The sequence below is a fragment of the Pelodiscus sinensis genome, chromosome 1, assembly GCF_052426305.1.
Source record: "Pelodiscus sinensis isolate ZL-2025 chromosome 1, ASM5242630v1, whole genome shotgun sequence".
Taxonomy (NCBI): domain Eukaryota; kingdom Metazoa; phylum Chordata; order Testudines; family Trionychidae; genus Pelodiscus; species Pelodiscus sinensis.
Genome location: NC_143052.1, coordinates 60970440 through 60997523, shown reverse-complemented (window position 1 = coordinate 60997523; position 27084 = coordinate 60970440). Strand labels below are relative to the sequence as shown.

The window sequence follows — 27084 nt, the reverse complement described above, 5'->3', positions numbered from 1 at the left end:
ATTGCCCCTCAAGAAAGTTAATTAGAGCTGAACAAAGAACAATTATTTTATTAGCTTGTTCTCTCTACCCACCAGCAAAATAGCAAAAACCACATCAGTCTCCTTAAATCCATTAAAATGGCACCACTTTGAATATTTGCTTCTTTCCCCCTCTTCCATGAGTTGCTCTTCATGTAAGAGTTAAGCAGATAATGTGCTGTCTTGATTACTATTGACTTCCAGTGCAAATGCACAATTCAGATCTTGGGCGCTATTCGGTTATTTCTGGGTTAGTAGTGAGATCCAATAATGACGTAAGTTTTGAAGACGTCAGTAGTCCCATTTTATGTGTAAAAAGGTGTTTATTTGCTTTTTAATCTCACACCTTTTTATATCTACTTGTGAATTGCCACCATCTAAACATTTATCTTGACTTGGGTGTACAATGACAGCCAAAATACCATCAGAAAATGTATACCCTAAGAAAATGGCTTCATGATTTCACCGCTATTGTATTTTTTTAGTGAATAACTCCTAGAATTGTGTCCATAGCAGTTCACCTTTATAACTGGTCAGATAAAACTCTGCAGATTTCTCTTAATATCTTTTGTTTGTGGCAGTGAAAACAGTATAATCCGAATATATATTGTTCTGTGATTACAATGGAAAAGCCACAAAATTGAAAGTGATCATCTAGTCTTTTACAAAAATCTTATTTAATCAGTAAGGCTAAACGATAACCCCATTTCTGGCAGCAAATTCTGCCTGAGTTCATTGTACAGAGGATTGGCTGCACCATTCACATTATGATTAAGCCTGGCAAAAATTCATGTCTGTGCTCTTTTCAGACATCGCTTTATTATAGAGACATTTTTATATTTTCTTACCTTTTGTATTCCATTTATTCTAACAGGTTGTCATTTAAAGTCAGAATTTCCTATGATGAGTACTTCTTGTATTTCATGCTGCATTTTAGATTCACTTTTTGACTAACTTATCTTGACCTTGAAAGGTCAGTTTGGGGAAATCCCACTTCCCTCTCTTTCCTCCAAAATGTATCATTCTCACTTTGCCATGTGCAAATTCCTGCTATCCCCAGTTGGGCATTTAGACTAATTAGACATGAACAACAATGATGTAAGTGAATTTATCATAGTTAATGTCACTTTTTCAGAATAAATTTCCTTGTGGAAACTACATAATTTGGATAAGAAAGTATGTAATTTAAAATATTCACTTATTCTATTACTTGAAAGAAAAAATTAGGAAAAATTGGGAAAATTATGATTAACTTGAATTTTTATTTGAACATTGAGGCTAGTAAATAAATTTAGTTATGGTGTATGGACTTCTTCACTAGGAATCTTAAAAAAATGGAGAAAGAAGGATGTACAGATGGAGAGGGAAACAAGAAGACCAGAAGTGGAAAGGTCAATTAGAGATCATGTAACTTTTGAGGATAAAGTGTAGGCGAACATAGAGTGAAGGCCAGTTAATAAAAGATTCAAAAAGGCTTTGTAACAGTTGATAAAATGGGGTCTAATTGACAGTCACCAATTGATTCATTCAACACAAAACTGACTGAAAGAATAACAAGTTTCAGCCATTCGCTGATTATAGTAGATGACAAGGGGGAAAAAAAAAGAAGTGGATATGGGCTATAATTCAGCAACCTACAAGTGTCTAACTTTAAGCACTTGGGTAGTCCCATTGCTGAATTATAGCCCATATCCACTATTCATATTGCACAGCCAAATGGAGATATTTATCATAATATTCACCTGTTGAAAAATAAATTAGAAATTGTCATTTATTTTTTGGGCCTGCGGCAGCATCCCAGACAGAAGGTTGCATGGATTCTTTAAAACCAAACAAAATTTATTGCAACAGTTACATTATATCTACTGCCACCTGCCTGGTCATTTGGCAGTGGGACTGCAAATACCCTCAACTAACTGTTTAAACTTGTGTTTCACAATGGGGTATTTCCTGAAAAAAATCTCAGAAGACAATGGCAGAGGAAATAGACATAGGCTACGTCTAGACTGGCATGCTTTTCCGCAAATGCTTTTAACGGAAAAAATTTTCCGTTAAAAGCATTTGCGGAAAAGAGCGTCTAGATTGGCAGAGATGCTTTTGCGCAAAAGCACTTTTTGCAGAATAGCGTCCGTGCAAATCTAGAAAGGCCCGATCACCATTTTCGCCATTGGGGCTTTTTTGCGCAAAACAGTTTTTAGCTGTCTACACTGGCCCTCTTGTGCAAATACATTTGCGCAAGAGAGCTTTTGCCTGAACAGGAGCAGCATAGTATTTCTGCAAGAACACTGACAATCTTACATTAGATCGTCAGTTTTCTTGCGCAAATTCAAGTGGCCAGTGTTGACAGCTGGCAAGTTTTTCCGCTTGCTTTTGCGGAAAAACTTGCCAGTCTAGACGCAGCATAATGTTTCATTCATATCCTTATAGCACAGCCTACTTAATGTACTTAGTGTTTTCATACCATATGAGTAGAAGTATTGCCAACCACAAGTGCTCAAAAATCTTGACTCAAGCCTCACAAAATCACAAGCTCATCTGAAAAAAAAAAAGATTTTAAAATAACGAACATTGGGTTCTTTCTTTTTGCCTCTTGGTGAGTCTTGAGTGTTCATATTTTCAGGCTGTTCTCTGAAACCAAGAGGGAAAATGATAACTGTGATTGTCACATAGTCACTAGTCTCTAAATGAGCTTTAAAAAACACAAAATATTGCAAGACTCAAAATCGCAGGAGTTGACATTGTTGGAGTGGGTAAGTGAAACTGAGGCACTACTAGTGAAGAGTCACAATTGCAAATTACACAAGAAGCAACAGATGAGTAGCAAGTGTCTTTTGTTGCAGCAACACTATAAAAAACTAGTCTCTCTAACTCTGACAGTGAAATGTAGAATCGCTCATCTGAACAATGCTTCTTGAAACTGGAATCTGAATAACTGCTGGATTAAAATTACACTTAAACCAAGAAGACCAGGTGACATAAGAGGAAAGTTGGTATCATTTTGGTTTGAATTGTGCAGAATCTATGCTCCTCTCAAATTGATCCTTTCTTCAATTTTTGAAGATTGCAATGATCTTGAAGTATTATACCACTACATAATGAACTATTGGTGGCAGTATCATATCTATATAATTTAATAACAGTCTGTCAAACACAATAATTTCTTCTGTTGGTGAGTGGCAGTGCAATATCCACATCATCTTAGGTTGGCTTGTGATAGCAAAGGTGTGAAAATATCATTGCAGTTTCTCTTATTAGATGATGCATACAATATTATATCTGTCTACCTCTACTAAATTGAAATCCTCTCTTTTTAAATTTAAATCTTGATTATAAAATAAACAATACTGTGAAAATTTTTGTTTTACTATCTAACTTCAGAAACCGTGGCAATTTACTACTATTTCATTTATGGCTCTTCTTATGTTAGATTAGCTAATTATCATTATTTTTGAAATGCTCTCTTTAAGTCTTGAACATTTGGAAATCAATACTCGCTTTTGATATATAAGAAACACAAGGTATTTTTTAAGACAGCAGTAGAAGAATTCTGTTAAACTCTAGAACTCTCATATACTGCCAGATTAGATGCTCTGATTCTTACAGAAAGCAAAATAAGCATTACTTGGCTTAGTTCCTAGACTGCACCAATTAGTTGTTATAAAATGAAAAATTGAAAAATCAGAAATAACCCTGTCTAATCTCTGTATAACAGACACTGAATACAATCCACTTTGCCTGAAACAAAAACACAGAATCCTAGACAGCCTTGTGTCTAATGTCAGTGATAATATGACTGATAAAAATACTAAAATAAACCTCTTTAATAAATAAACACAAATGAATATAGTTAAGAATTTTGTTCTGTTGTGCTTCAGTAAAAATGCAAATACAATCGTTGGAAGCAGTTAATCCTGTGTAAATGTGGTAACATCTAAGAATTTTCTCAACCAAAGCTGCATTAAGAAGCACACTCAAATTTTGAGCAAGATTATAATATATATGAATTTACTCCCACTTTAAGAGCTCTTTATAATTCCAGATAGGGACAGTATAAAGTGAAACTGTAGCCTTTATTCTGTGAAACACTTTTATAGAAATGTACTTGGGCTCAGTTCTTATTTTGCAGCCTACTGCATCTCTCTGAAAAGTGTAACATGTTGTTAAGTTACCTTTGAGGGGCTGACAGCAGTCTCCATGCCTACCTTATAGCCTACAATAGTCTGCCATTCTTCTAAAAGTGTGAATCCACTCATCATAAACTTTTGGGATGGTATTTTCCCTGCTTAAATCTAATTATTATACTATGTCTGAAAGAGCCAGAAATGGAGACAATACAGGACCAGATGCTACTAATTTATAATATGCTGAACTTTCCTCTACAAACTGGGCTGCTTGTAGAGTACAGTGCTATTCACTGTGAGAAAGAATATTAGAAAATGGTGGAGTAACTCATGTCTTCATTTTCTGTGTAAAAAAGATAGAAAGGAGAACTTAATGAAGAGATTGACTGTGCTGGTAAGTAGAAAGATCTACTGAACTGCAGACATTTATATTTCATTTTGTAGTGTAGATTATGCTCCTTGGTGAGAGTATCATACTGCAGAGGATAGCTGTTCTCTGATTTTTCCAAGTGACTAGGATGCCCCTCATTTGTGTTATGTGTCCTGTTAAGAGCAAAATGGTGAAAGCATGGTAGTGGGAATTAGAAGGGCTAGTTTCTGATGTTAATTATTTGAAGGAATTTCTCTACTAATACATGCAAGTTGCTATGATCTGGTTTGCTGAGGTTCTTAGTAATGGAAGCTCCCACTGATTTCAGTAGCAGCTGTGCAGCCGGTATTAAGCATCTCTGTGAATCAAGGCAGTGGCTTCTCTTTGACTTCAGCCTCTCCATGAATAAATATGGAAAGTATTTTTCTTCTTTCACAAGGTTCTTGTGAGTATTAATTAATGTAGGCAAGATATTTGTACGGTTGCCTAATCAAAAAGACCCCAGAAGTCTAGTATCACTTGAGTCTGCATTTTACATGGGAAAAATGTTTCAGTCAAAACCGTTTGCCCAACTCTGGGAGTTTTAGCCAAGATCTGAATGATTGGTAAGATAATTTGGAGTCATCAAAAGATACATGAAAATACACAACTGTGTCTGCGTCCCTATTAAATCCTGATTTAGTGGTCAAGAAATAACAGTTTCTGCTAACAGCATGTCACACACCAAAATTCTGTTACGTTTTCTTTTCTTTAAGTAAAACTAATGTGTGACATTTAGTTATTTTTATATAATTTTGAAGGACCCTAACATTGGGGTGTGTGGGTTTATTAATGAGAACATCTCCGCTTTTTCTTCATATAATATAACCCTGAGTGCTTTCCCCCGTCTGCTCCCCCACCCCTCGAGGAGTTAGTAAAAATTTGGATCCTGTAGGTTGTTTCCATTAAGAGGATGAATTAATGATGCCTGGAGTCAGGTATCTTTGACGCAATTCTGATTATTTATAAAAAAATGTCTGAAATTCCATTTTCCTGAGCACAGGAGGAATCACATAATCGAAGATAGTTTTTTAGTTCACAGTTCCAAAAGCCAGCATGCTGCCCAAAAAGCTCTCTGTTTTTTTTTTTTTCCTTTTTGGGCAATTACATGTGCCTGTGTTTGGGGTGGATATTGCTATCTGTTTCAGCCACCTAGTTCCATAAAGGAGCTTAATAGGATTTTTTTCTTTTCATTTTTCTAAATGAATGTTTGAACATTCAGAGACCATTGACTGGCTCAAGACTAATTAGCTATCTCCAAATGTAGCCTTATTAGTCTTGCCCACATTCAATTGACATATACAATGAAGGGTGGCTGTTCTGCCCACCTGTTTTAATAAAATATAACCCAATCCATAATAATAATTAATACATATGTTGTGGCAGCTGCACAACCTACATTCTGTTATTTCCAATGCAAATTCTGTGTCCCTTTCTCCATGGGATCTCTCCAATTTTTCTCACTTCAAGTCAGGTAGGAAAGAGAGAGAGAGAGATGTGTATAGTTTTTTTTTTTGTTGGAGGTGTAAGTTAAAAAAATCTGTGCTTAGGCTTCTTCAGAGTTGATATCAGTAGGGAGTTCTGCAGCTAAATCAAAAAACCAAGTGTAACATACAGTAAGGAGAAAATGTGTGTAACGCTCCCTGGAGGACTTTGGATCCAGCAATCAATAGGCATGTGGACAAATATAAATTGAGGATGGCACAATGTAATGTTAAGAGTTTGAATGTCATTCATTTTTTGGTAGTATTTATAATTTTCAGAGAACTGTTCTCTCTCCCTCTCCAGGTTCCAGAGGCCTGCTTTCTCCAGACAACCTTCTTTAAATCTGTCTGGGGACCTCAGCAGTTTTTTTCCCTTTGGCATTGGTCTGAATGCCTGAACTTTCAAATCTCATAGTTGTGTTGTGATGGAGCCCTAGATGAAATTTAGGGCAGCAAGAGCTAGTATTTAAATTCCAGAGCTGCTGCTATTTATCAAAAAAAAATAAAAATAAAAAATAAAATAACAGATAGATGTTGAAAAATTCTGTGAATTTGCAAGGAAGAAGGGGAATGGGTTTCAGTATGACACCTAGGATCTGTCCCTATTCCTAGAAATTGAGTGTATAGATTACTCTGATCCTTTCATGCAGTCTTATCAATTGCAGCTGATTAAAAATATATATTTGTAAAAGCTTCAGGATGCTATAGGCAGGCGACACAGAGCGAGGAGACTGCAAAATTTTGTGGCATGCAGCATGATTTCCAGGGAACTGTTTTATTACATTTTGTGTGGTAAGTGAGGCACCATGCACGGACAAAAAATGTGCCTTTCACTTCCTTGACAGCTCTACCAGAACATGCTGCAATATTGCTGTGTCAATAACTCTGCTGTACTGATATGCTATGGATATGATAATTCATTGTGTGTATTATACTCACAAAATATGTTCACAATTATTCCAGTTACCAAGTCACACGTTCAAAAGTTAGGAAATGCCAATTTTAAGGCTGCCCATTCAAACTTAATTGCCCCCAGACCCTCTTTAAACATCCATTCTGAGCACTGCAAGAGGCAGGGGTCCTGTGGGAAAATAGCTCATGATCACAAATTAAAGACTGATAGACACACACCATGTATTTAATTATGATTTCAAGAGCAACAGAAAATCTGGTACATTGTAACTTTTTGCAACCTAAATAACATTATTTTAACAAAGACTCTGTGTGTGTGTAATTTCCTTGCTTTTGTTTTTTTCAAGAAAAAAGCGAAACCAAATCCTTTTATGTGCAGCTGTAACAACCCTCTCTGCATTTCAAATCTCCAGGATGGTTGAATCCTGACCTTGCAGCACTGTAGCACAGGCTGCTACTGCTTAAGCTTACAGGACTTGACAGTTTTAACTGGCAGCAGGAGAAGGCTGTTTACCCAGGAACTGTGCATTTCTGAGTCCAGCTACTGCATCTATCTAATGGTCAGAAAGAAGCCCAGCCCAGCCTGGCTTTGCCTGTTCCTTTTCCCCAGAACTGAAGGAGCTCCTATTCCATATGTTTACCTTAGGGTACGTCTACATTCTATTTTCGAAAGAGGATATGCAAATTCGGTAGGAATTTGCATATCTTCTTCCGATCTCACTTTCGAAAGTGAAAGTAGTCTGGACACAGTTTTTTCTGGGAAAAAACTGCTTTTTTGAAAAAACTGCATAAATCTCGTTTTTTAAGAAAGAGGGTTTTTTTCGAAAAAGGGTTTTTTTCCCCCAAAAAACCCTGCATCCAGACTACTTTCAGTTTCGAAAGATTTGCTTTCAAAAGTGAGATGGGAAGAAGATTTGCAAATTACTGAGGAATCTGCATATCCTCTTGAAAATAGAATGTAGTCTAGACATAGCCTAAAGTCTGGGGATTAGCTGTTGACAATGTATGATGGATCTATAGCATAGCTGAGGGAGTCCTGGCCCATCTTTCTCTTTTTTTCTTCTATTCCCATTAGAGTTGGGAGAGTTTCCACTCAATACAGTGCCCCTAAAGTGAATTAACAGTCCACTTGGGCCATGTGTGGGTCTAGAGGTTTAACCAGTAAGAGCAGCCTGACCTTGCTGTCGCCTGATATCCTCTGCTCTAGCAGCTCCATGGTGATCCCAATGTAACATGTCAGTTACTTTTGTCTCTGCATGAGACCAACCTTGGAATGTTCAGTAATTTTGACATACGGCCATTTACTATTGAAAAACGTACTTTTAATTGAAAGTGTGACCAAAAATGCATGTCAGCCATATATTAAAACATATGGGTTCAATAATGATTGATTTGACAAGGTCTGTGGACAGATCTAATCCTCTTGAAAAAGAAACCAGAACAGAAGTTCCTTTCCTGCCCCAGTCACAGAGACCTGCCAAAATTTTGCTGTGATGGACAAAGAGCTTCAGAAGAGCAGAATTTAATCTTTAGTCAGTAGAGATCATTTAGCAGAATTGTAGCTGCACGTGTAGCTTTATCATCACTAATGGAAAAGGTGTAAAAGTCTAAAAATTGCTTCCCTAATGTGGTGTGAAACAGATTATGGATGGGAACAGAACCATCTGAATTTAAATCCGGGAGTTGACTCTTTCAGTACCCTTACTTCCATTATAAAATGCTATTTCACTGAGATATTTCATGGGTACATGCCAGCTTTGATGAGATTTTCCATGTAAAAATTTTGAAATATTTGAATTAAAATGAAGTGTTTTGTTTTGACTTTCATGTTTTTCAGTCTGACTTTCAGTTTGTTTTGGTTTGAATCTTTTTACAAATTTAAAATACTTTTCATTAGTGTTGATCTTACATTACACATCTGTGCATATTATAATATACGAATACTATCAAATGGACTTGGGTTGAAAGAAAATTTTGAAATGTTAAAATTTTCTATTGGACTAGGTCTAGTATTAACTCATGTGTAGGCTAGACTACAGAAATGGACCCTTATGGGATTTTGGAATCCAGGAAGATTGCTTGTTGAACAGGTTTGAAAGTTTCCAAGCATAAGGGGCAGAATGGGAGACAGAGGGAAAGTGGGAGAAGGACATAGAGAGGGCATTGAAATTGGTTTTACTGGTGAAGCAAAGAGGGATCATCAAATAAGATAACTATTAGAGCTGTGGAAATAATGGAGTTTTTTATTCCCCAGGAATTACATTTTTTAAAAAAATCAATTTGTGTTGAAATGAAAAAGAAATGTTGAAACTCTTTAATGAAACAAAATGTCATTTACAGTCATTTTGAGATGAAAGATACATTTTGTTTGAGTTGGAAGAAAACATTTCATTTGGAATTCCAGCATTTTAATTTTTTATATTAAAAATAAAATTAAAGTGAATTTTGAAATGAAAAATTTATTATGAATTTAAAAAATGAAAACGTTGATTATTCTATTTTTATAGGGATTTTTCAACCTAAACAATTCAGCACAATTGAAATAAATTCACAATATACTTGAGTATCACTGAGCCTGCATTTTACATGGGAAAAATGTTTCACTCAAAACGGTTTGCCCAACTCTGGGGGCTTTAGCCAAGATCTGAATGATTGGTAAGATAATTTGGAGTCATCAAAAGATACATGAAAATACACAACTGTGTCTGCGTCCCTATTAAATCCTGATTTAGTGGTCAAGAAATAACAGTTTCCGCTAACAGCATGTCACACACCAAAATTCTGTTACTTTTTCTTTTCTTTGAAGTAAAACTAATGTGTGACATTAGTTATTTTGATATAATTTTGAAGGACTCTAGAATTGGGGTTTGTGGGTTTATTAATGAGAACATCTCTGCTTTTTCTTCATGTAATATAATCCTGAGTCAGAAATATGTGGGTATTTTTTTGAAGGTGAAATGACCCAAAAGTAACCGGTACCATCATAGATCTGTGTATGGTTTTGGTCTTGGACAGGAATCTGGCTTGCTGAGCTAATATACAAAAGGGAAATATACTAAGAATTATGAAGACATCAAAATCTTTTCTGAAAGCTTATCTCTACCACTGCAGTGGCCTTTCTGAAATCACAATAGACTGTGTGTTTCAGGTCGCAATGAAACATGTTTTCAAAGCTTAGTGAGACATTATCCTTTTTCTCCAGTTCATCTTTCAAAGGTTTAGTGAGATATAAATAAAGAAAATTTAAATAAACATCTTCCAAAGGATCAAGTATAAGGTATAAGCAAATACTGTTGCAGTGATGATTGACTAGATAGTACCCGCTACAGCCTAAAATCTCTAAAGCACAGAAATGAGAGAGAAAAAGTTCAAAATGGTTTAATAATCCCAGAGAAAATTATGTGAATTGGAGCCTAAGCACTTTCTAATGTTAAATGCTTAACTGTGAGAGCGTATTTTTCACAAGTCCAAAAAATCAATGGCCAAATTAAATATGTTGAGCACTGCAGATAGTTAAATATTTTGTGATGCTTAATGTTATGCACTTATAAGTACAATACAATAATAGCTCAAACATTTAATTTTATACTTTTATTTTTATAACATATAAAGGTACAGAGTGAATTTACCTCCTACCCCAGAAAAATCCCTCCTCCCTCACATATATATAACTGGCTGATCTGTAATGAAATTGCATTGCTGCATGAGATGAAACACTACATTGCATGGCTTGCTGAACTGATATGGAAAAGAAAGATTAAATATACAGTGAAATTTGTCGATGTTGTCTGAGTTACAGCTGGCTGGAAGGACAGTACACTTTTTGTTTACTCTTCTCTATTTTCTTTATTGCTTATGGTTAGATGTGATGTCTGAGAATTTATGAGGCTGAAAATTGCAATCAGTTGTGTGTACAAAGAACTGGTGTTAATTTGGAAGCACTGGAGAGTAATGTTGACAGTGGTCTAGAAAGAAAGCCATTTATCAGTATCATATCAGCTTTAAAGGCAGAATTAGCACTACTCTAAATATCTTGTTAGGAAAAAAATATTTCCCCATAATTTACTGTGGATTACCTGGAGGTTTAGCTATGAGATTCCTGTTAAAGTTGTAGAGTTAGATGCATAAAGTACATGTCTTTGGAAATTTAAAGGACCATGTTTATCAGATTTTTAGTCAAGTACTACAAATGTAATTATCATATCCAAGCAGTTTGTGATATAATGGGCACATATCACTATTATATTAACGTCTATCTCTTCTATACCAATTACTGGGCAATTAGTTGATCTATACTAAGAGAGTTTTAAGAAGTTGTTGCATGTTTTCACATTTTATTGTTTCAGTATTTAGAATTACTGTATTTTCTGTGTGTTTCATACCTGCTTGTTTTCACTAGAGTTTATATGCCGTAATCTAGGAAAGCATTCAAATACATGCTTAAGTCAATCCCTGCTCAGGACAGCACATACTGAACATTACATACTTGCTGAAGATCCATTGTCCCAATATGATTTAAGTATGTCCTTTCAGTAGGGTTGCCCATGGTTTAACAAAAAATACCAATCTCCTCTCCCCGCCCAAAAAAATTCTGTTGAGGGGAAAAAAAGGGGGAGGGAGACCAAAGTTGTTAAGCAAAAGTTGCACCACTCCCTCCAGTTGGGACCACACACTAACCACTAATGCACCCACCCGTCCCCCTGAGCCAGGCCCCCCCAGTCTCCCCATCCCAATGCACTCACCCCCGCCTCAAACCCAGGCCCCCTAGTGCCTCCCCATCCCAATGCACTCACCCCTACCTCAGACCCAGGCCCCCCTAGTGCCCCCCATCCCAATGCACTCACTCTTACCTCAGAGCCAGGCTCCTCTAGAGTCCCCCCATCCCAGTGCATTCTCCCCTCCCCGTAAGGCAGGCACCTCCAGCATGGGGAGCCCCTGCTCCAATCAAATCTCCCTCCTTCCCGCTGCAGAGCCAGGAATGGAGGAACAATCTGACTTTTAAGTAGCTGCTCCTACCACCTGGCCTGGCTGCCTCGCCTTGCATTGTAGAGAGGGAGGCATCACGTGGCCTCCCGGTCTCTGCATGCGCTCCGCTCCCACCCCAGCCTGGCACCACCCTAGCGTGGTGCCCAGCAACTGCCCGCCTCTGGCCCTCCTTCATTAGATTCTGCCACTCTCCTCACTCCCTGACCCTGCCAGAAGCGGCAGGGGAAAATTGTCCCCACTGGGCATCTATCCCAGGGAAACAGGAAATAACGGACATTGCACATGTCTGGTATTTCCTGTTTTGTTTTTTTTACCGGACAGAACCCGTAAATACCAGATTGTCTGGGTGAAAACTGGACACCTGGCAACCCTACCTTCTTATAGTTAAGCACATGCTTAAATTTTGTCTTAAGAGAGATGGACCCTTAAAAGGGATGTTATCATGTACCAGGATCTTAATAGCACAATAATTTTTTCCCCAAAGTCTCCTTTGTGGTTGTGCTTCTAACAGTTCTCTGTAGCCGCCACATGTGCATGTAGACTGGTGTCAACCATGTTCACAGAGCTGTGCAGATCAGCCAGCAGTGTTTTAACCATTTCTGAATAAGATATTTCTGAATTGCAATGCACTAAATACCCTAGAGGTACTTATTCTTTCTGCTATTAAAGTATTCCTCTGGAAAAGGATCACTTTGTAAAAACAATATCTTTGCTTTGTATATCAGGATTTTCTCTGTTGTTCTCGTGCTACGTCTCCTAGTTTTACTAAGCTAAGTGCCCATTTTCTTTCTTTTCTTACCCATCTAGATCAAACAAAGTAACTTATGAGAAAAGACCTGTATTTTTCCCAGCTTCATTTCAGAATCAGAATGCACTTTGTGTCTGTTATAGGCTGTGATGTATGAAGCAGAAAGAAGATTGATTTTCACAAGCTACCTTGTACCTGAAGTAATGAGAGTGGCAAATTATTTGTTCACTGAGCAAACATGACAGGAATGACAGAGAGGGAATTTATATATATTCAAACACATAGGGGTCACACAGGTGTTACTTTTACAAAGTGACCTTAGCTACCAAAGGGATACTTGTAAATCTGCATTAGTTTACAGAAGAAAGGCTGAATAAAGCTGCATTGCTAATAAATAATGTACGAGTCAACATAATGCAGAACATAATTTAAGCTGCTGCATTGTTTCTGTACCAGGACTTCAGCCTTGGGGCCATTCCTACTGGCCATCTAGTACTTTTTAGAAACAGCAAATAAAACGTTGACTGTAAAAGAAAAAGTTAGAGAATTTTGGTGTGTAACATGCTGTCAGTGGAAGCTTTTATTTCTTGACCACAAAGTCAGGATTTAATGGGGAAGCAGCCACATTTCTGTGTAATCATTCCCAGAGTGTACGTAGACATGTGGCATCCTCAGGGCATGGAAAAGGGTCTTGTTGTGGAGAGGCAGCTGGATTTCAAAAGCTTTGAATGTTTACAGGTGTGTGAAACATGAACTAATTAGCATTCAAGCACTTAATGAATGCCAGGTTATGTAAATGACAGTTAATGAGAGAAATGGATAGGGACCTTTTACTTCCATTTAAGCTGTTAATAGGAAAAAGAATAAAAGTTGTTCTTTTCTTACATTTTTTCCCTGCAGTAAGGTTTGCATATGGTTGCACTTCACTTACAATAGGAAATCCAGGACTGTTTAATACTGGCCTACATGGATAGAAGATTCTGTATGTCTCAGGTGATTCTCCTTTATTTGTGAGTTGTTGGAAGGGTCCTTGATCCTTAATTCACCGGGATGGGCTGAACAAAAGGGAAACTTGTGAGCTTCTGCATGCTACAAAGGTGCTGAAGACATGAAATACTCACCCAGACATTACAAGCATTTCCAGGATACCCACACAAGTTTGGCATCCACTGTTTGGTGGGCCCCATCAGGTTGTGAGACAGTGGAGAGGACCACCGACTATTTCTACATGTGTTTGTATGTTTTCATGACAACTTATTTGATGAGATATGGAAACTAATCTCAGAGATTTCTACAGACCAGACACTGTTCTAGAGTTTTCCGGTGCAGTTTCAGTTGCATTTTCATCAGGAGAAAAATACATGTTCAGATCTTTTGACACAACTACTTAAGGTATTCTAGGACTGGGCCATAGTATGATCTGTCAGTGTGCTACTGGTATACATACTAGTGAAAATATTCATCAATCCAAACCAAATACAGCAAATTAATATAATTATTCATTAGATAATGGTGTTAATAAAAAACTGGTCACAGTGCAATTTTCTCCTACTTTCCCATGGTTGAAGAAGGTTATGTTGTTGATGTTTCTTTTTTGATTCATTTGTGTGTGTGCCTGGAGTCTAGGGACACTGCATGCTTCCCTTCCCCTGCTTACTGATGCACTGAAAAATAAACTCCAAAGGACCATTCTTACACTGTATTTTCTGGGTTGACATGTAGCATCTGCATTGTTTCCAATAAAATATGTTGAAAATGTTCCTCTCAGCAGCTTTCAATTAGAAACAGTCAATTTTTTGTTTCATGTAGAATTTTGAAATTTCATCCCATTGCTGAATGAAATTGATCTTGAAATTTCAAGTTTTCCTGTAAATTTGGTGTTCTGAATTTTTTAATGTCTAGCATATAGAACAAATCATCACCAGAGTCAGGCATCAGGTGGTACCATGATTTCTGAAAAGCATCTCAGAAAAAGAGTAAAAGAGAAAAGTGCCTAAAGAGGGAAAACTGTTTTGGTCGATAGCTGCAGTTTGTTTATGTAGCTCTATATCTCCATTCCTAAAGATTGCAAATCGCTTTTTTCAGACCTTATGTATTCTATTGACACAACCCGTTATGTTAGTATTCAGTGTGATACACAGAAGCGTTAGTAATGGACTGATTTTTACTTCTGGGACCCAGTCACCTAACTTGATCAGGGTTGCAAATAGATTGACAGCCCTGTTTCAAGTATTTTCTGGCTTTGGTGGCTACTTCATGTTGCACTGGGGGCTACTTCTGGGGAAAAAAAGCAAATAAAATATATTAATCAGAAATAAACCACCATAGACGTAATATAGCCATGTGGTGATGATGATAAAAAATATACCCATAAATACCTAGGATCAAGTTCAAGATTTCTAAATCATTAAATAGCCTTTCAGAACCTCAGGATTATCTGAATAGTGACTTTTTCTTAGAACTGTCCCTTTCACCTTTCTCAGGGACTCTGATCTTGGTTTGAGCTGGATCACAATTCCCACGCGAGACTTGACCTCGGCCCTACCCTACGCCTTGCGGCAATCTATGCTCCCACCACTATGCCTGGTTCCCAGAGGCATTTCCTGACACTCTGGAACTCTGAATTCTAGCCTTATTCTCCCAGAGTGCTGCTCTAAAGTGAACAGGAGCCCTCACTTTTATGGGTCCATCTCCCTCAAGGTTTGACAAGTTTCATAGGTAAACCAGCTTGGTGCTCTCTGTCCCCAAAAGATTTCTATTTAACATCTTCCTGACTGGCGTCAGGGACTGCCCACTTCCGCTCTCCTTGATTTTGTTTAGATGTCTTCTTGACGGGCTGTTGTTCAGAAGTAGCTGTGACACATAACCTTGGTTCTCATGGTATAGCTATTACCTTGGCCATCATCAACTTGAAATCTAATATTGTCTTTTATTTGTACTGGGAATAATTGCTTCCCTCCTATTTTAGTTGTTGAGCATATATCTTTTTTTGTGTGTGGGTAAATAGTCTATAGATTAAGAAGTTTGATATACATTGACTCAAAGGATTTTGTCCTTACCCTTATGTCTCTGAGCTGGCAATCCTGGCCTAGCAGAGTTATTTGTGCTGACATTTCTGCTGATCCATGTGGCTGTGCATAGTAAGGCCTTGACTCTCATTAGAAGACTAAGACATAAAAAGGTATAAGTTATGGCTTATATGCTCTGCTCAGCTGCATATGATTTCTTAAAGACATACAACATTTTCACCTGCAAGTACTTGGATCCTGTGAGTGCTCACAATCTAATGACATGGAGACCTGGGAGATGAGTCAGAAACTGCAGGAGGAGGGGCATGGGCTGTAATAGCAGGGATTAAGGGAGAACTAGGCAGAACTAGGGGCAAAATCAAATCACCATCTTAGTTGTCTGTATACAAATGCAAGAAGTATGGGGAATAAGCAGGAAGAACTTGAAATGTTAGAAAATAAACAAACTATGACATAGTTGAAATCACATATATTTGGTAGGATAACACACATTGAAATATTGGTTTAGAAGGATACAGGTTACTCAGGAAGGATATTTAGGGGGGAAAAAGGGTGGAGGTGTTGGCTTGTATATTAATGTATATACTTGGACTGAGGTTGAGATGGACATCGGAGACAGACTTATTGAGAGTCTCTGGGGTAAGGTTAAAAGGGGTAAAAAACAAGGGTGTTGTCATTGGAGGGGTCTATTACAGACCACCTAAGCAAAATCATCCAAAGCAGTGATGGTGATGGGGGAAGTCACCTATCCAGACATTTGTTGGGAAAATAACAAAGCAAGGCACAGGTTATCCAACAAGTTCTTGGACTGCATTGGAGGCAATTTTCAATGTCAGAAAGTAGAGAAAGATACCACGGGGAAGGCTGTTCTAGATTTTATTTTAACAAATAAGAAGGAACTGGTTGATAGTGGAAGGCAGCTTGGGAGAAAGTGACCATGAAAGGTAGAAGAAAGAACAACAGAATAAAGACAGTGGATTTCAGGAAGGCAGGCTTTCATAAACTCAGAGAGCTGGTAGTGGAGGTCCTATGGGAAGCAAGACTAAGAGGAAAAACACCTGAAGAGAGTTGTCAGTTTTTCAAAGGGACATTATTAAGGGCCCAAAAGCAAACTATTCCACTGCATAGGAAAGGTAGAAAATATGGCAAGAGACCATCTTGTTTTAACCAGGAGATCTTACATGATCTAAAAATCAAAAAGGAGTTGTACAAAAAGTGGAAACAAGGTCAAAGTAGAAAGGATGAATATAGAGAAATAACACAAGTATATGGGGCAAAATTAAGAAGGGGAAGGCACAAAATGAGCTCAATCTAGCTAGAAACATAGGAGATAATAATAAAGCATTGTACAAATATATTAGAAGCAAGAGGAAGACTAAGGACAGAGTAGGTTTAATAAACAGGGATAACCAATAATAGAAAGTGTGGATATGACAGAGGTGCTTAAGAACTTCTTTGTGTTGGTTTTCAAAAAGAAGGTTGGTGGTGACTGGAGGCCTAACATAGTGAATGCTGGAGAAAAGGAGGTAGGTGCAAATGTTAAAATAAGAAAAGAGCAAGTTAAAAATTACTTTAAAAAGGTCTTCAAGTCTCCAGGGCCCGATAAAGTGCATCCTAGAATTCTCAGAATCATAAGCTATCACTGTTGGAAAGTCATGGAAGATAGAAGAGACTCCAGTAGATTGGAAAAGGGCAAATATAGTGCCCATCTATAAAGAGGGAAATAAAGACAACTCAGGAAACGACAACCAGTCATCTTATTTTCTGATCCAGGAAAGATAATGGAACAAATAATTAAAGAATCTGGAAGATAATAAACTGATAAGTATTGGTCAGCATGGATCTGAAAAGCGTGAAAACCAATCTGATAGCTTTCTTTGATAGGATAACAAACCTTGTGGGATAAGGGGGAAGCAGTAGACAGGGTATACCTAGACTTCACTAAAGCATTTGATACAGTCTCACATGATACAATCTCACTTCTTATCAATAAACTTGGGAAAGACAATATAGATGGGGCTACTATAAGGTGGATGCATATCTGGATGGATAACCATTCTCAGAGAGTAGTTATCTATGGTTCATAGTCATGCTGGAAGAGCATAACGAATGGGGTCCTGCAGGGATCAGTTTTGGGACCAGTTCTGTTCAATATCTTCATCAATGATTTAGATAATTTAGATGACTTAGATTATGGTTATAAAGTTTGTGGATAATATGAAGCTGGGAGGGGTTGCAAGTGCTTTGGATGATAGGGTCATAATTCAAAATGATCTGGACAAACTGGAGAAATGGACTGAGGTAAATAGGATAAAGTGCAATAAGGACAAATGCACAATACTCTAATTAGGGAGGAACAATCAGCATCACAGATATAAAATGGGAAGTTACTGCCTATAACAGAATACTGCAGAAACAGATCTGGGAGTCATAAGGGACCGCAAGTTAAATATGAATCAATATGAAAAAGCAAATGTAATTCTGAGATGCATTCACAGGAGTGTTGTAAACAAGATATGAGAAGTAATTCTTCAGCTCTACTCTGCACTGATTAAGCCTCAGCTGGAGTATTGTGTCCAGTTCTGGGCACCAGACTTCAGGAAAGATGTGGAGAAATTGGAGAAGGTGCAGAGAAGAGCATCAAAAATGATTAAAGGTCTAGAAAACATGACCTATAAGGGAAGACTGAAATAATTGGGTTTGTTTAATTAGGAGAAGAAAAAACTAAGAGGGTACATAACAGCTTTCAAGTTCCTAAAAGGGTAGTTAAAAGGAGAAGGGAGAAAAAAATTCTCTTTAACCTCTTATAGGACAAGAAGCAATGGGCTTAAATTGCAGGAAGAGATATTTAGGTTGGACATTAGGAAAAAATCCCCATCAAGGTAATTAAGCACTAGAATAAATTATGTGTGGAGATGGTAAAATTTCCATCATTGGAGATATTTAAGAGTAGGTTAGATAAACATCTATGAGGGATGATCTGTGGTGCGTAATGATGGACATGGTTCCATTGCCAATAAGCTCACTAAAAATATTGCATCCATTTGATTATTTTATTTTAAACAACACAGGTGTGGTGTATGGTGAACATTGGTTATTTAGCCTGTGGAAATTCTAATCTATTATTGCCATCAGGATTGAGAAAACACATTGTTAGCATGAGAGGGAAGGTGCCATTTTGTTAATTGCGGCAAAGCTCAAAACTCTAATTTTTGGTGTGAGGACGGCCCTTTTAGAGGATTGGTAGGTCATTGGGACTGCTGAGTATTAGGTCATCACAGTCCTGTATGTAAGGCTGGTAGCAGGAAAGAGGTGTGTTTTTTAAACTGCTCCCTGTGTTATCTGCCATAAGAGGCTGCTATTTACAGGCAAACTGGTTGTTCCCCTCCTCTTTGCCTTTCTCTGTTGCTAGTTTCTGTAGTCCGTGTCTACAGTCTGTCTCACTGTAGGGGAAGTGGAGAGGATCTGGTAACATCAAACAGTGCTGGGGAGCAGGGGAGCTCTTTGCTTACTGGTGCAAATCCCCTTAGAGTGAGGCTGGGTGTGCATGGGAGATAGACTTCATTTTAATGGAATTTTGATTGGCACCAGCATCACAGCAACTGCAGTGGAGGACTGGAAGTGAAAGAATTAATTTCAATACTGTTCACATAATTGGCTATACCTCAATGTCGTGAACATCTATCTCTGTTTAAATTTTTAATTCCTTTTTTATAATGACAAATAATAAATGTCCCTTCAATTTTGGGCACTTCAGAAACCTGTAGCTGTTGGCAAATAAAACAGCAGCATTCTGAAAGAACTGGAATGTTAGTGCAAAGAGGAGCAAACCAATGTCACACATGCCGTGTGGTTCATAGTGTACTGTGATTGCTACTAAGATTATTAATCAGTCAGACATTCAGGTGCACAAGCTATTAGCACAATACTGGTTACTGCACTCCTCTAGTTCAGTGTTACTCCCAGGTAGCTATGAAAGGAACACGTAGCTATGAAGGGAACTATATCTGTGGAACACCCCTGATATAGTAAATGTGTTACTTCTGTCAAAGAGCATTTAATCCTTTGTTCGAAATGCAGGTGTTGAGTGCTTTGGTACATGTAACTTTAGTTAGATTAAAATCTTCTCTGTTAATTTGAGTCATATTTTTTACAGGTGGCTCAATTTGAAATCTCTCCTGTGTTTAGTACAATCATACCTGCCGACAGGAGATTTAAATTTTGGGGTTTGCCATCTGCAACGTTAATGTGCAGAATCCTGATATGTAAACACCTGTGCAGGGGTGTAGAGATATAGAACAAATTTGGATTGCTCTTAAGTGCAAATAGATCTGGAATTTTACAGTTTCATGCTTAGTTTTGAATGATAGTATAGTCATTTTTTTCATTGCGCTTTTGGTTGTCAGGGTAGTGCTGTGCATGAACAGAGCAAGAGAGAAAGAGAATAGTGTCTTTTTAATACTGTCTTCTCATGAATGACGTAGGGGAGAACTGTCGAAATTGCAAAACAGTACTGAAGCAGTACACATTTTTCTGCTCTGAAACAAAAGGCAGCTTAGCTCTAAGCATTATCAAATAGTAGTAATTCAGTTCAAATGATCCAGTTTCCAGCTTTTTCAATGTAAATGGTATGGAATAATCATTATTGTCCTCTTGACCTATCAGCAGAAATGTGATCATCCTGCAGAACTGTTTCTTGGCCAGTTTTGTAAGGGTCTTGCATGGAGAGAGGAAAGTGAGAGCAGGTTTCATTATAATACATCTTGCTGCCCTCTGCAGGACACTAATTCTGAAGTTCTAGAGCCAGAGCTACTGTGTTGGTTTTCTGGCGCCTAACAACTTTGCATGGAGTTGCACGGATATAATCAATGCTCAATCTTGCATTTCATCATCATGTCTCAGGGCCATAAGGTATTGCTGTAAAGCCAACTATGCAACATCAGTGGCTAATGCAGGGATGGGCAATAATTTTTGAAGGGGGACCACTTTTAAAAAAAATTCAAAGTGGTTGCAGGCTGCCCAAGAAGGGGCAGGGCCTTGGTTGGAAGGGGCAGAGCCTTTAAATAACAGAAGTTGAAAGCACTTTCCCGCAGCTCCCAGGCAACACTTTAGCAGCAGGCCAGGAGCTATGAGCTCTTTCAACTGCTTCTATTTAAGGGCTCGCACTTTAGCAGCTGTGGGGTAGATACCTATTCTTTTTCTGCCTATTATTTTCCATTGTGATAGAACAGGAGTGGGTAAGAGGCTGCCAGTGGGCTGAATCTGGCCCGTCAAGCCACCGCATCCAGCTCATGGCTGCCTCACCAGAACCCTTAGGCAGAGAACAGCTCACACTTTAAAAAGCCAGCTGGTCTCTGCTCTGGATGGCTGGGGAAGGATGAGAGAGACTTCTCATATCTCAGCTGCCACTGGCCAATCTCTCAGATTCCGGCCAATAGGAGCTAAGAATTTTTGCTGGGAGCAGGGGCAGTGTGGGAAGCCACCTCCCTCCCTGTCCCCCTTCTAACTCTCCCTCATGCACAGAGCAGAGCCACATGGAGCAGTGAGCAGCCTGCAGCAGACCATCTGCCTCAGGTTTCTGAAAGTAAGCACCTCCCCTCTGACTACCTATCCTAGGCCACATCCAAAGCCTCTGTACCCCTTTTCCCCCTTCTCCCAGTTACAACTCTCTCCCAGACCCTGCACCCCCTCGTATACCCCTCCCAAAGTCCAGAATCCTCCCCTGCACCCATACCCCTTCCCCACACCACAGTCTCCTGCCTCAGGTCACCACCCAAACAGTCTGTACCCCATTCACCCAGGTCAGGATACCCTCCCAGACCTTGCATCCCTTCCTAAAGCTCCTCTCAGTTACAAAATCATCCCCAGGCCAAAATCATCCCCAGGCCAAAATCATCTCCTGCACCCATACCCTCTACCAGACCATGCACCCCAAGTCCCTGCCCCAGATCACAGCCCCCTTCTTCACCCAAACTCCCTCTCAGACCCCTCTCCTGAACCCCAGTCCCCTATCTCAAGTTCCCTTCTGCACCCAACCTCCATCCCAGACTGCACACCCCCCTCTACAGAATTATGGCCTTTGGCCCATTAAAAATTATTTCCCACCCTTGGGATAGAAAGAATAATACTGGTGAATCCTAGGCTTTTGGGTCTGCTCTTCAGCTCCCACCTCCTGTTTATCAAGCACCATGGGGCTTTCACATGTTGTGCGTTGCTTCATTTACTGGTATTCTGTTTAGATCTATCATGACTTGTATGCAGGGTTTCAGAGAGTTTCAAGTGGTCTTAAAGCCATACACAAAACATTGCAGTAGATTCAGAGGCCAAATCAACCTTGGTGGAGCCATGATGATTCAGCTGGCACGGGCTGCCCAGGATAAATTCACGGGAGAGTTGGTTGGTTTCTACTGAGGCCTTCTCTTGGGAAGGTTCTTTGGTGAAGGGCATAGCTTGGGACATTAGAGATGTCTTTCTGATATAAGGCTAAAAAATTATGAGTTCTAGAGATGATCCTTCCATCTCAGGAAGGGAAAACATTGACTTGGGTGGGGGGAGGGGAGGAGGGAGAGAGTGTGCTGATGCCGTCCATGTTGAGCCTTTTCTATGCCTCAAAAAGATTTTAGTCAGTGTTATCAATCAAGTCACCTTTTACAAGTACTAACTGCAGTTTACAGTGGTAAAAAGAAAAAAGAAGTTTCATTTAAACACTTATTTTATGCATTTCTCTTTATTTTCAGGATGAATAAGAGATACTTACAGAAAGCAACAAAAGGAAAACTGCTAATAATAATATTTGTTGTAACTCTGTGGGGGAAATTAGCATCTGGAGCAAATCATCACAAAGGTAAGAAATTCTGCTCCATTTAGTATATTGTGGAACATGTAACCTACGCCACAAGACTCAGAATTGTCTAGTGTATTGGCCCTAAGTAGCTTTTTCTATGCTGATTTCCTTCTCAAGGGAGCTAGTCCACAAATCAGTGTTGAGAAGTTTTGAATGAGCAGGGATATTTCGATTTCTTGAGGAATACTACCATGTGAATTTAAGTACAGTATTCTAATTCAGTTGTCGTAAATGCCTCATGTTAGCAGCTGCTCTGTCATTTTATTTTCTAAGATAGAATATTGAAAAAATGAGTAAATGCATAAAGAAGCTTCCCTCATAAAAATAGACACATCAGACAGAACATTTAAGTGCTGTAGGTGAGTTCTTGAAATGAACCTCATAAAAATAATCTTTTGTAACATGTTTGCTGCTATAGAATACAGACTATCTGATAAGGGTAACTTCCTGGAGAGTGTGCTCTATTACTGTCTATTCCCTCAATAAAAAAAAATGGGGGACACCACTATTTTCCAGTTTCCCTCTCTATGCATGCTAATACTTGAACACTGGTGGTGTTACAGTGTTTCTAGTAACTGTGGTTATCCTTTCCTCCTGGTAGTTCCAGCCTCCAATGTATATATACATGAGGCTTGACAGTTCCTGGCATCTTGTAAATATTTCTTCTTTTTTATTTCTTTTTTATGGTTGGGGCCCCAATCCAAGAAACAACTTTCCTTGACTCATAAATTAATAGGAGACAACTTCCTGTTATTTCCATAATCAATTACATTTCAGAAGCTAACTGCAGCTTTTGCAGCATGATTTTGGAGTTCTCCTCTCCCCCTTTGGTGTCTACTCTGACAATTTATCATTTGATTCCAGTTCAGTATAAACTAGATGGCATGAGTAAACTGGATGTGGGAGATGAGAGTCAGAAAGAATTATGGAGTTAAGTAGTAGGGAGTAACATAATAAAGAAAATCATTGCTTCTCCATATTAAAGTTTATTTTATAATGATTTTTGTGTGAAGAGGATTCTATGAGCATGTTTCCTATATCAAGCAGATTTTTTTCACTGCGAAGATATTTTCTTTTAGATACATAATTGCTTGAACATTTTAGGATGCAAAGACATTACCTATCCAAACTCTTTAGTTTTAAGCTTTAGTTGTGGCTAAAAGAGATTCTGATGTGGTTCAGCAAACCACTGAAAGTGGGGTCATGCCTTTTGGAGCCATGTTCAAAACTTTGTATGCTCGTGTTAGCTCCCAATTCAGCCAAAATCCTGATTAAACTGTGTTGAAATGTGGTTGTTACAGTAACTGAAAGATCCTTATATTAAGAATCTGTCTTAGTTATAAACCAGCTGTATTTTTTTTTATAAAAAGCTTTTTTCAAAGAGTGCATTGGGAATTACTGCTGTGTAACTGAGAGGAATTGCTAGCCCACTAAGTTCAACTTTTCAGATACATGCCTACAAATGAAATCATAACAGGGTTATTTCTTTTCTGGGCCACACTTGGTATTCTGAGTCTCAGACTTAGAGCAGAGAGAACTTGAAAAAATTGATTTTGATGTTTTTAGTTTACAAATATGAGGGGAAGGGGAAAGCCAGGTTATTTAGTGTTCATATAGCTTAACAAAAGCTTTCTTTTTCGCAACTATAATGTTACAGGCCTTTAGCAAATATTGTGGAGAAAAATAAAAAGGAAGATACATGACCGAGTGGTATTTAATATAGCAAACTATCTGCTTTGCATGAACATTTTTAGTGTGTGGATTCAGTACACGTGCAGAACAGCTGCATTGCTTATACATGGGAAGATGTCAAAGGTACAAATAAGAATCAGTCCTACTGACGTTCAACAGAAATTGTGTCCGAACTCTTCTATGGGTCTTTGAAAATTGCCCCCATGGTTTATACTTGGAAAGAGCTAAGGAGCACCCAAGGAGGTCTTGATACCATTCACCTTAGAATACAGTTATGGAGTAATACAATGGTTTCTTCAGACATGATTGCCTGTTGCATCATTAATCTTCATTTATAGATGTTTCTAATAACATATTAACACGACAGACCTTAATTACTTCGAAAGAGCTGTTACAGTCTATTAGATCAATAATCTACATTTTCAAAAACAAAAAAACCCTGTATATTTCTATTGCTTTAGTCATATTAAGGTCCAGCTTTGAAACCATTTCTTTTCCTGAAAGTGTTTGTGAAACGAAACGGACATTAATCCACGCAAGGTTGTTTAAACAATGAGTGCAGTGAGTTGTGAGCAGCTGATTCTGAGAACTCAACATTTAGCCTTGCAGCACCTTCGAATTTAAAGCGTATGACTGACATGAGACATTCCAATTCAGTACCAAGACAAGGCCATGGGGCAAAGCATTTGTGGCCAGTCTTAGACCCAATTGACAACCATGTCTCTTGAGCCTACAGCAGCTAAGATTGAGAATTTCAGACTATTCTTCAGGGCAGGGTCAGGGATGTACTGTGATGTATCCAGCTTGACCTGCATTATTGAAATCTGTCTTTAAGATGCTGTTGGACCAGTGTTGCCTCAGCTAGTTGTTAGAGGGTATTTATCCATCCCCTCAGTGAGTAAGGTAGAACGTGGAGTTACGCTCTTTGAATCAGACCTTAAGTACAAGATAGGCTGAATCGTAACAATAAAAGTCACTCCCAACAACTCCCACCCCTTTGTGTGCATCCATCAAGTGTGTGAATCCAGGGATGAGAACAATATTGATATAAACTATGTGGTGCATAGTTTCATTGGAGAGATTTTGCCTCTGGAGACCTTTATACTTAGTCCTATCTGTCATGTTCTTCAACATATTTGCAAGCCTCTCTGGGTGATCATCAGCTTTAGTGCCTTCAGTAAGAAAGAAATACCAGGGTCTGTATATCCTTCTCATCAAGTGCTCCAGCATCACTCCTCAGTTTTGCCAGTGCCACATTATTTCTTAAGTGAAAGGGGGTGTGAGAATTTAAAGAAGGGGAGTAATCTGCCTCTGATCATCAACATGTTAATACCGTCTTAAGCTTTTTTTGAAATCTTTCTATCTACTAGCTGTAGGAGGGAGTGATGAGAACACATCATTTTGATTCTTCTTACCATGTGCTGAATCACTGTATTATTCTGGATCCAGCTGAAGGTCCTGGGTGAGCCTCAAGGGCCTCAGTGGGCTGAGCTTCAGCTTTTTCAAGGGCTGCCGTTCTTCCTTTCAAAAGACCCACATTTGTTAGGGATGCTGGAATTCATAGTACCAAGGAGAAACTATTTAGCAGGAGGGAGCCAGGCTTTCTTGGTGGTGGGCCAATGGCCAGGAAATGTTCTTTCACAATGTGTTCTGAAAACATATTTCAGCTCTAAACGCAAAGCTCCCTTTGGGTATGTCTACATTTGCAGCCTAATTCGAACTAGGGCTGCAAATGTAGGCATTTGGAATTGCAAATCAGTCCCGGGATTTAAATCTCCCGTGCTTGATTTGCATCTTCCCAGCCAGGTGCCATTTTTTGAAATTTACAAGCCCAAAGTAACTGCCCGCGTCTACACGCGACAGTGAAACAGGCGTTCGAAATAAAGCCCTAGTTCGAACTACCTGTTAAACCTCATTGCAGGAGGAATAACAGGTAGTTCGAACTAGGGCTTTATTTCGAACTCCCGTTTCACTGTCGCGTGTAGACGCGGGCAGTTACTTTGGGCTTGTAAATTTCAAAAAATGGCACCCGGCCGGGAAGATGCAAATCAAGCACAGGAGATTTAAATTCTGGGCTTGATTTGCAATTCCAAATGCCTGCATTTGCAGCCCTAGTTCGAATTCGGCTGCAAGTGTAGACATACCTTTTGTGTCTTAGCTTTCTCTCACTAAAGTTTGTGCTCTCCCTCTCACACATATATGCACGCACACACAAGCAACCTATTGGGAAGAAAGATTCTGCATGCTAGGCTGAACCAGGAATATTATTTCTTTTTTAAATACTCGGGAGAGACTCATATTATAGGGACGACTACCTATAAGATCCCAGACCCATAGCGGTCTGTGAAGCAGTACACAGAATTAGATACCATTTGTGTTGCAAGAGCTACACATGAGAAGGCAAGAAATAATGGAGTATCGGTCTTAAAAGAACACTGGCAAGGTTACTAGCTTAAAAACTGATCTACCTGGAGAGTAGCTCTAAGAGGAAGATTTTTATCTAAAGAAATCCTTAAAGGTATTTTATTTTTAAACTGGCACTGATCCTCCTCCCCCTCAGCTCCTGTGGAACAAACAAATGTGCAAATATATAGTGCTCACTGATAGAAACGGCAGGCAAACATCAGTTCAGCATCAGTGGCGGCCTGCTATCTCTGTCAGAAGGAACATGCACTGATGTGCTGAACATCAAATCACAACCTATTTTTAAGGTTTCAAGCATGAGGAATGATCATCTTGGAAAAATATATTGACATGCCCTTGTAGGTACTCTGTTTTTGAGATAGGATCATTGCTGAAGTAGAACTGTTTCTAAGCCTAAAATGGAGTCAAATTCCCTAA

At 38.7% G+C, this 27084-nt stretch overlaps 1 protein-coding gene across 4 annotated transcripts in view; it reads left to right on the top strand.

Annotated features, from left to right (window-relative positions):
* Positions 1-27084, top strand: part of TAFA2 (TAFA chemokine like family member 2) — a 285517-nt gene that overhangs the window by 177884 nt on the left and 80549 nt on the right. For all 4 annotated transcript variants that reach the window (XR_012904382.2, XR_012904380.2, XR_012904378.2 and 1 more), the window contains exon 2: positions 22445-22551. Coding sequence is in view for 1 of the 4 variants with exons in the window: in XM_075930749.2 (XP_075786864.2) it covers positions 22445-22551 (107 nt within the window). In the remaining 3 variants the exon portion in view is untranslated. The remainder of the gene's footprint in view (positions 1-22444; positions 22552-27084) is intronic.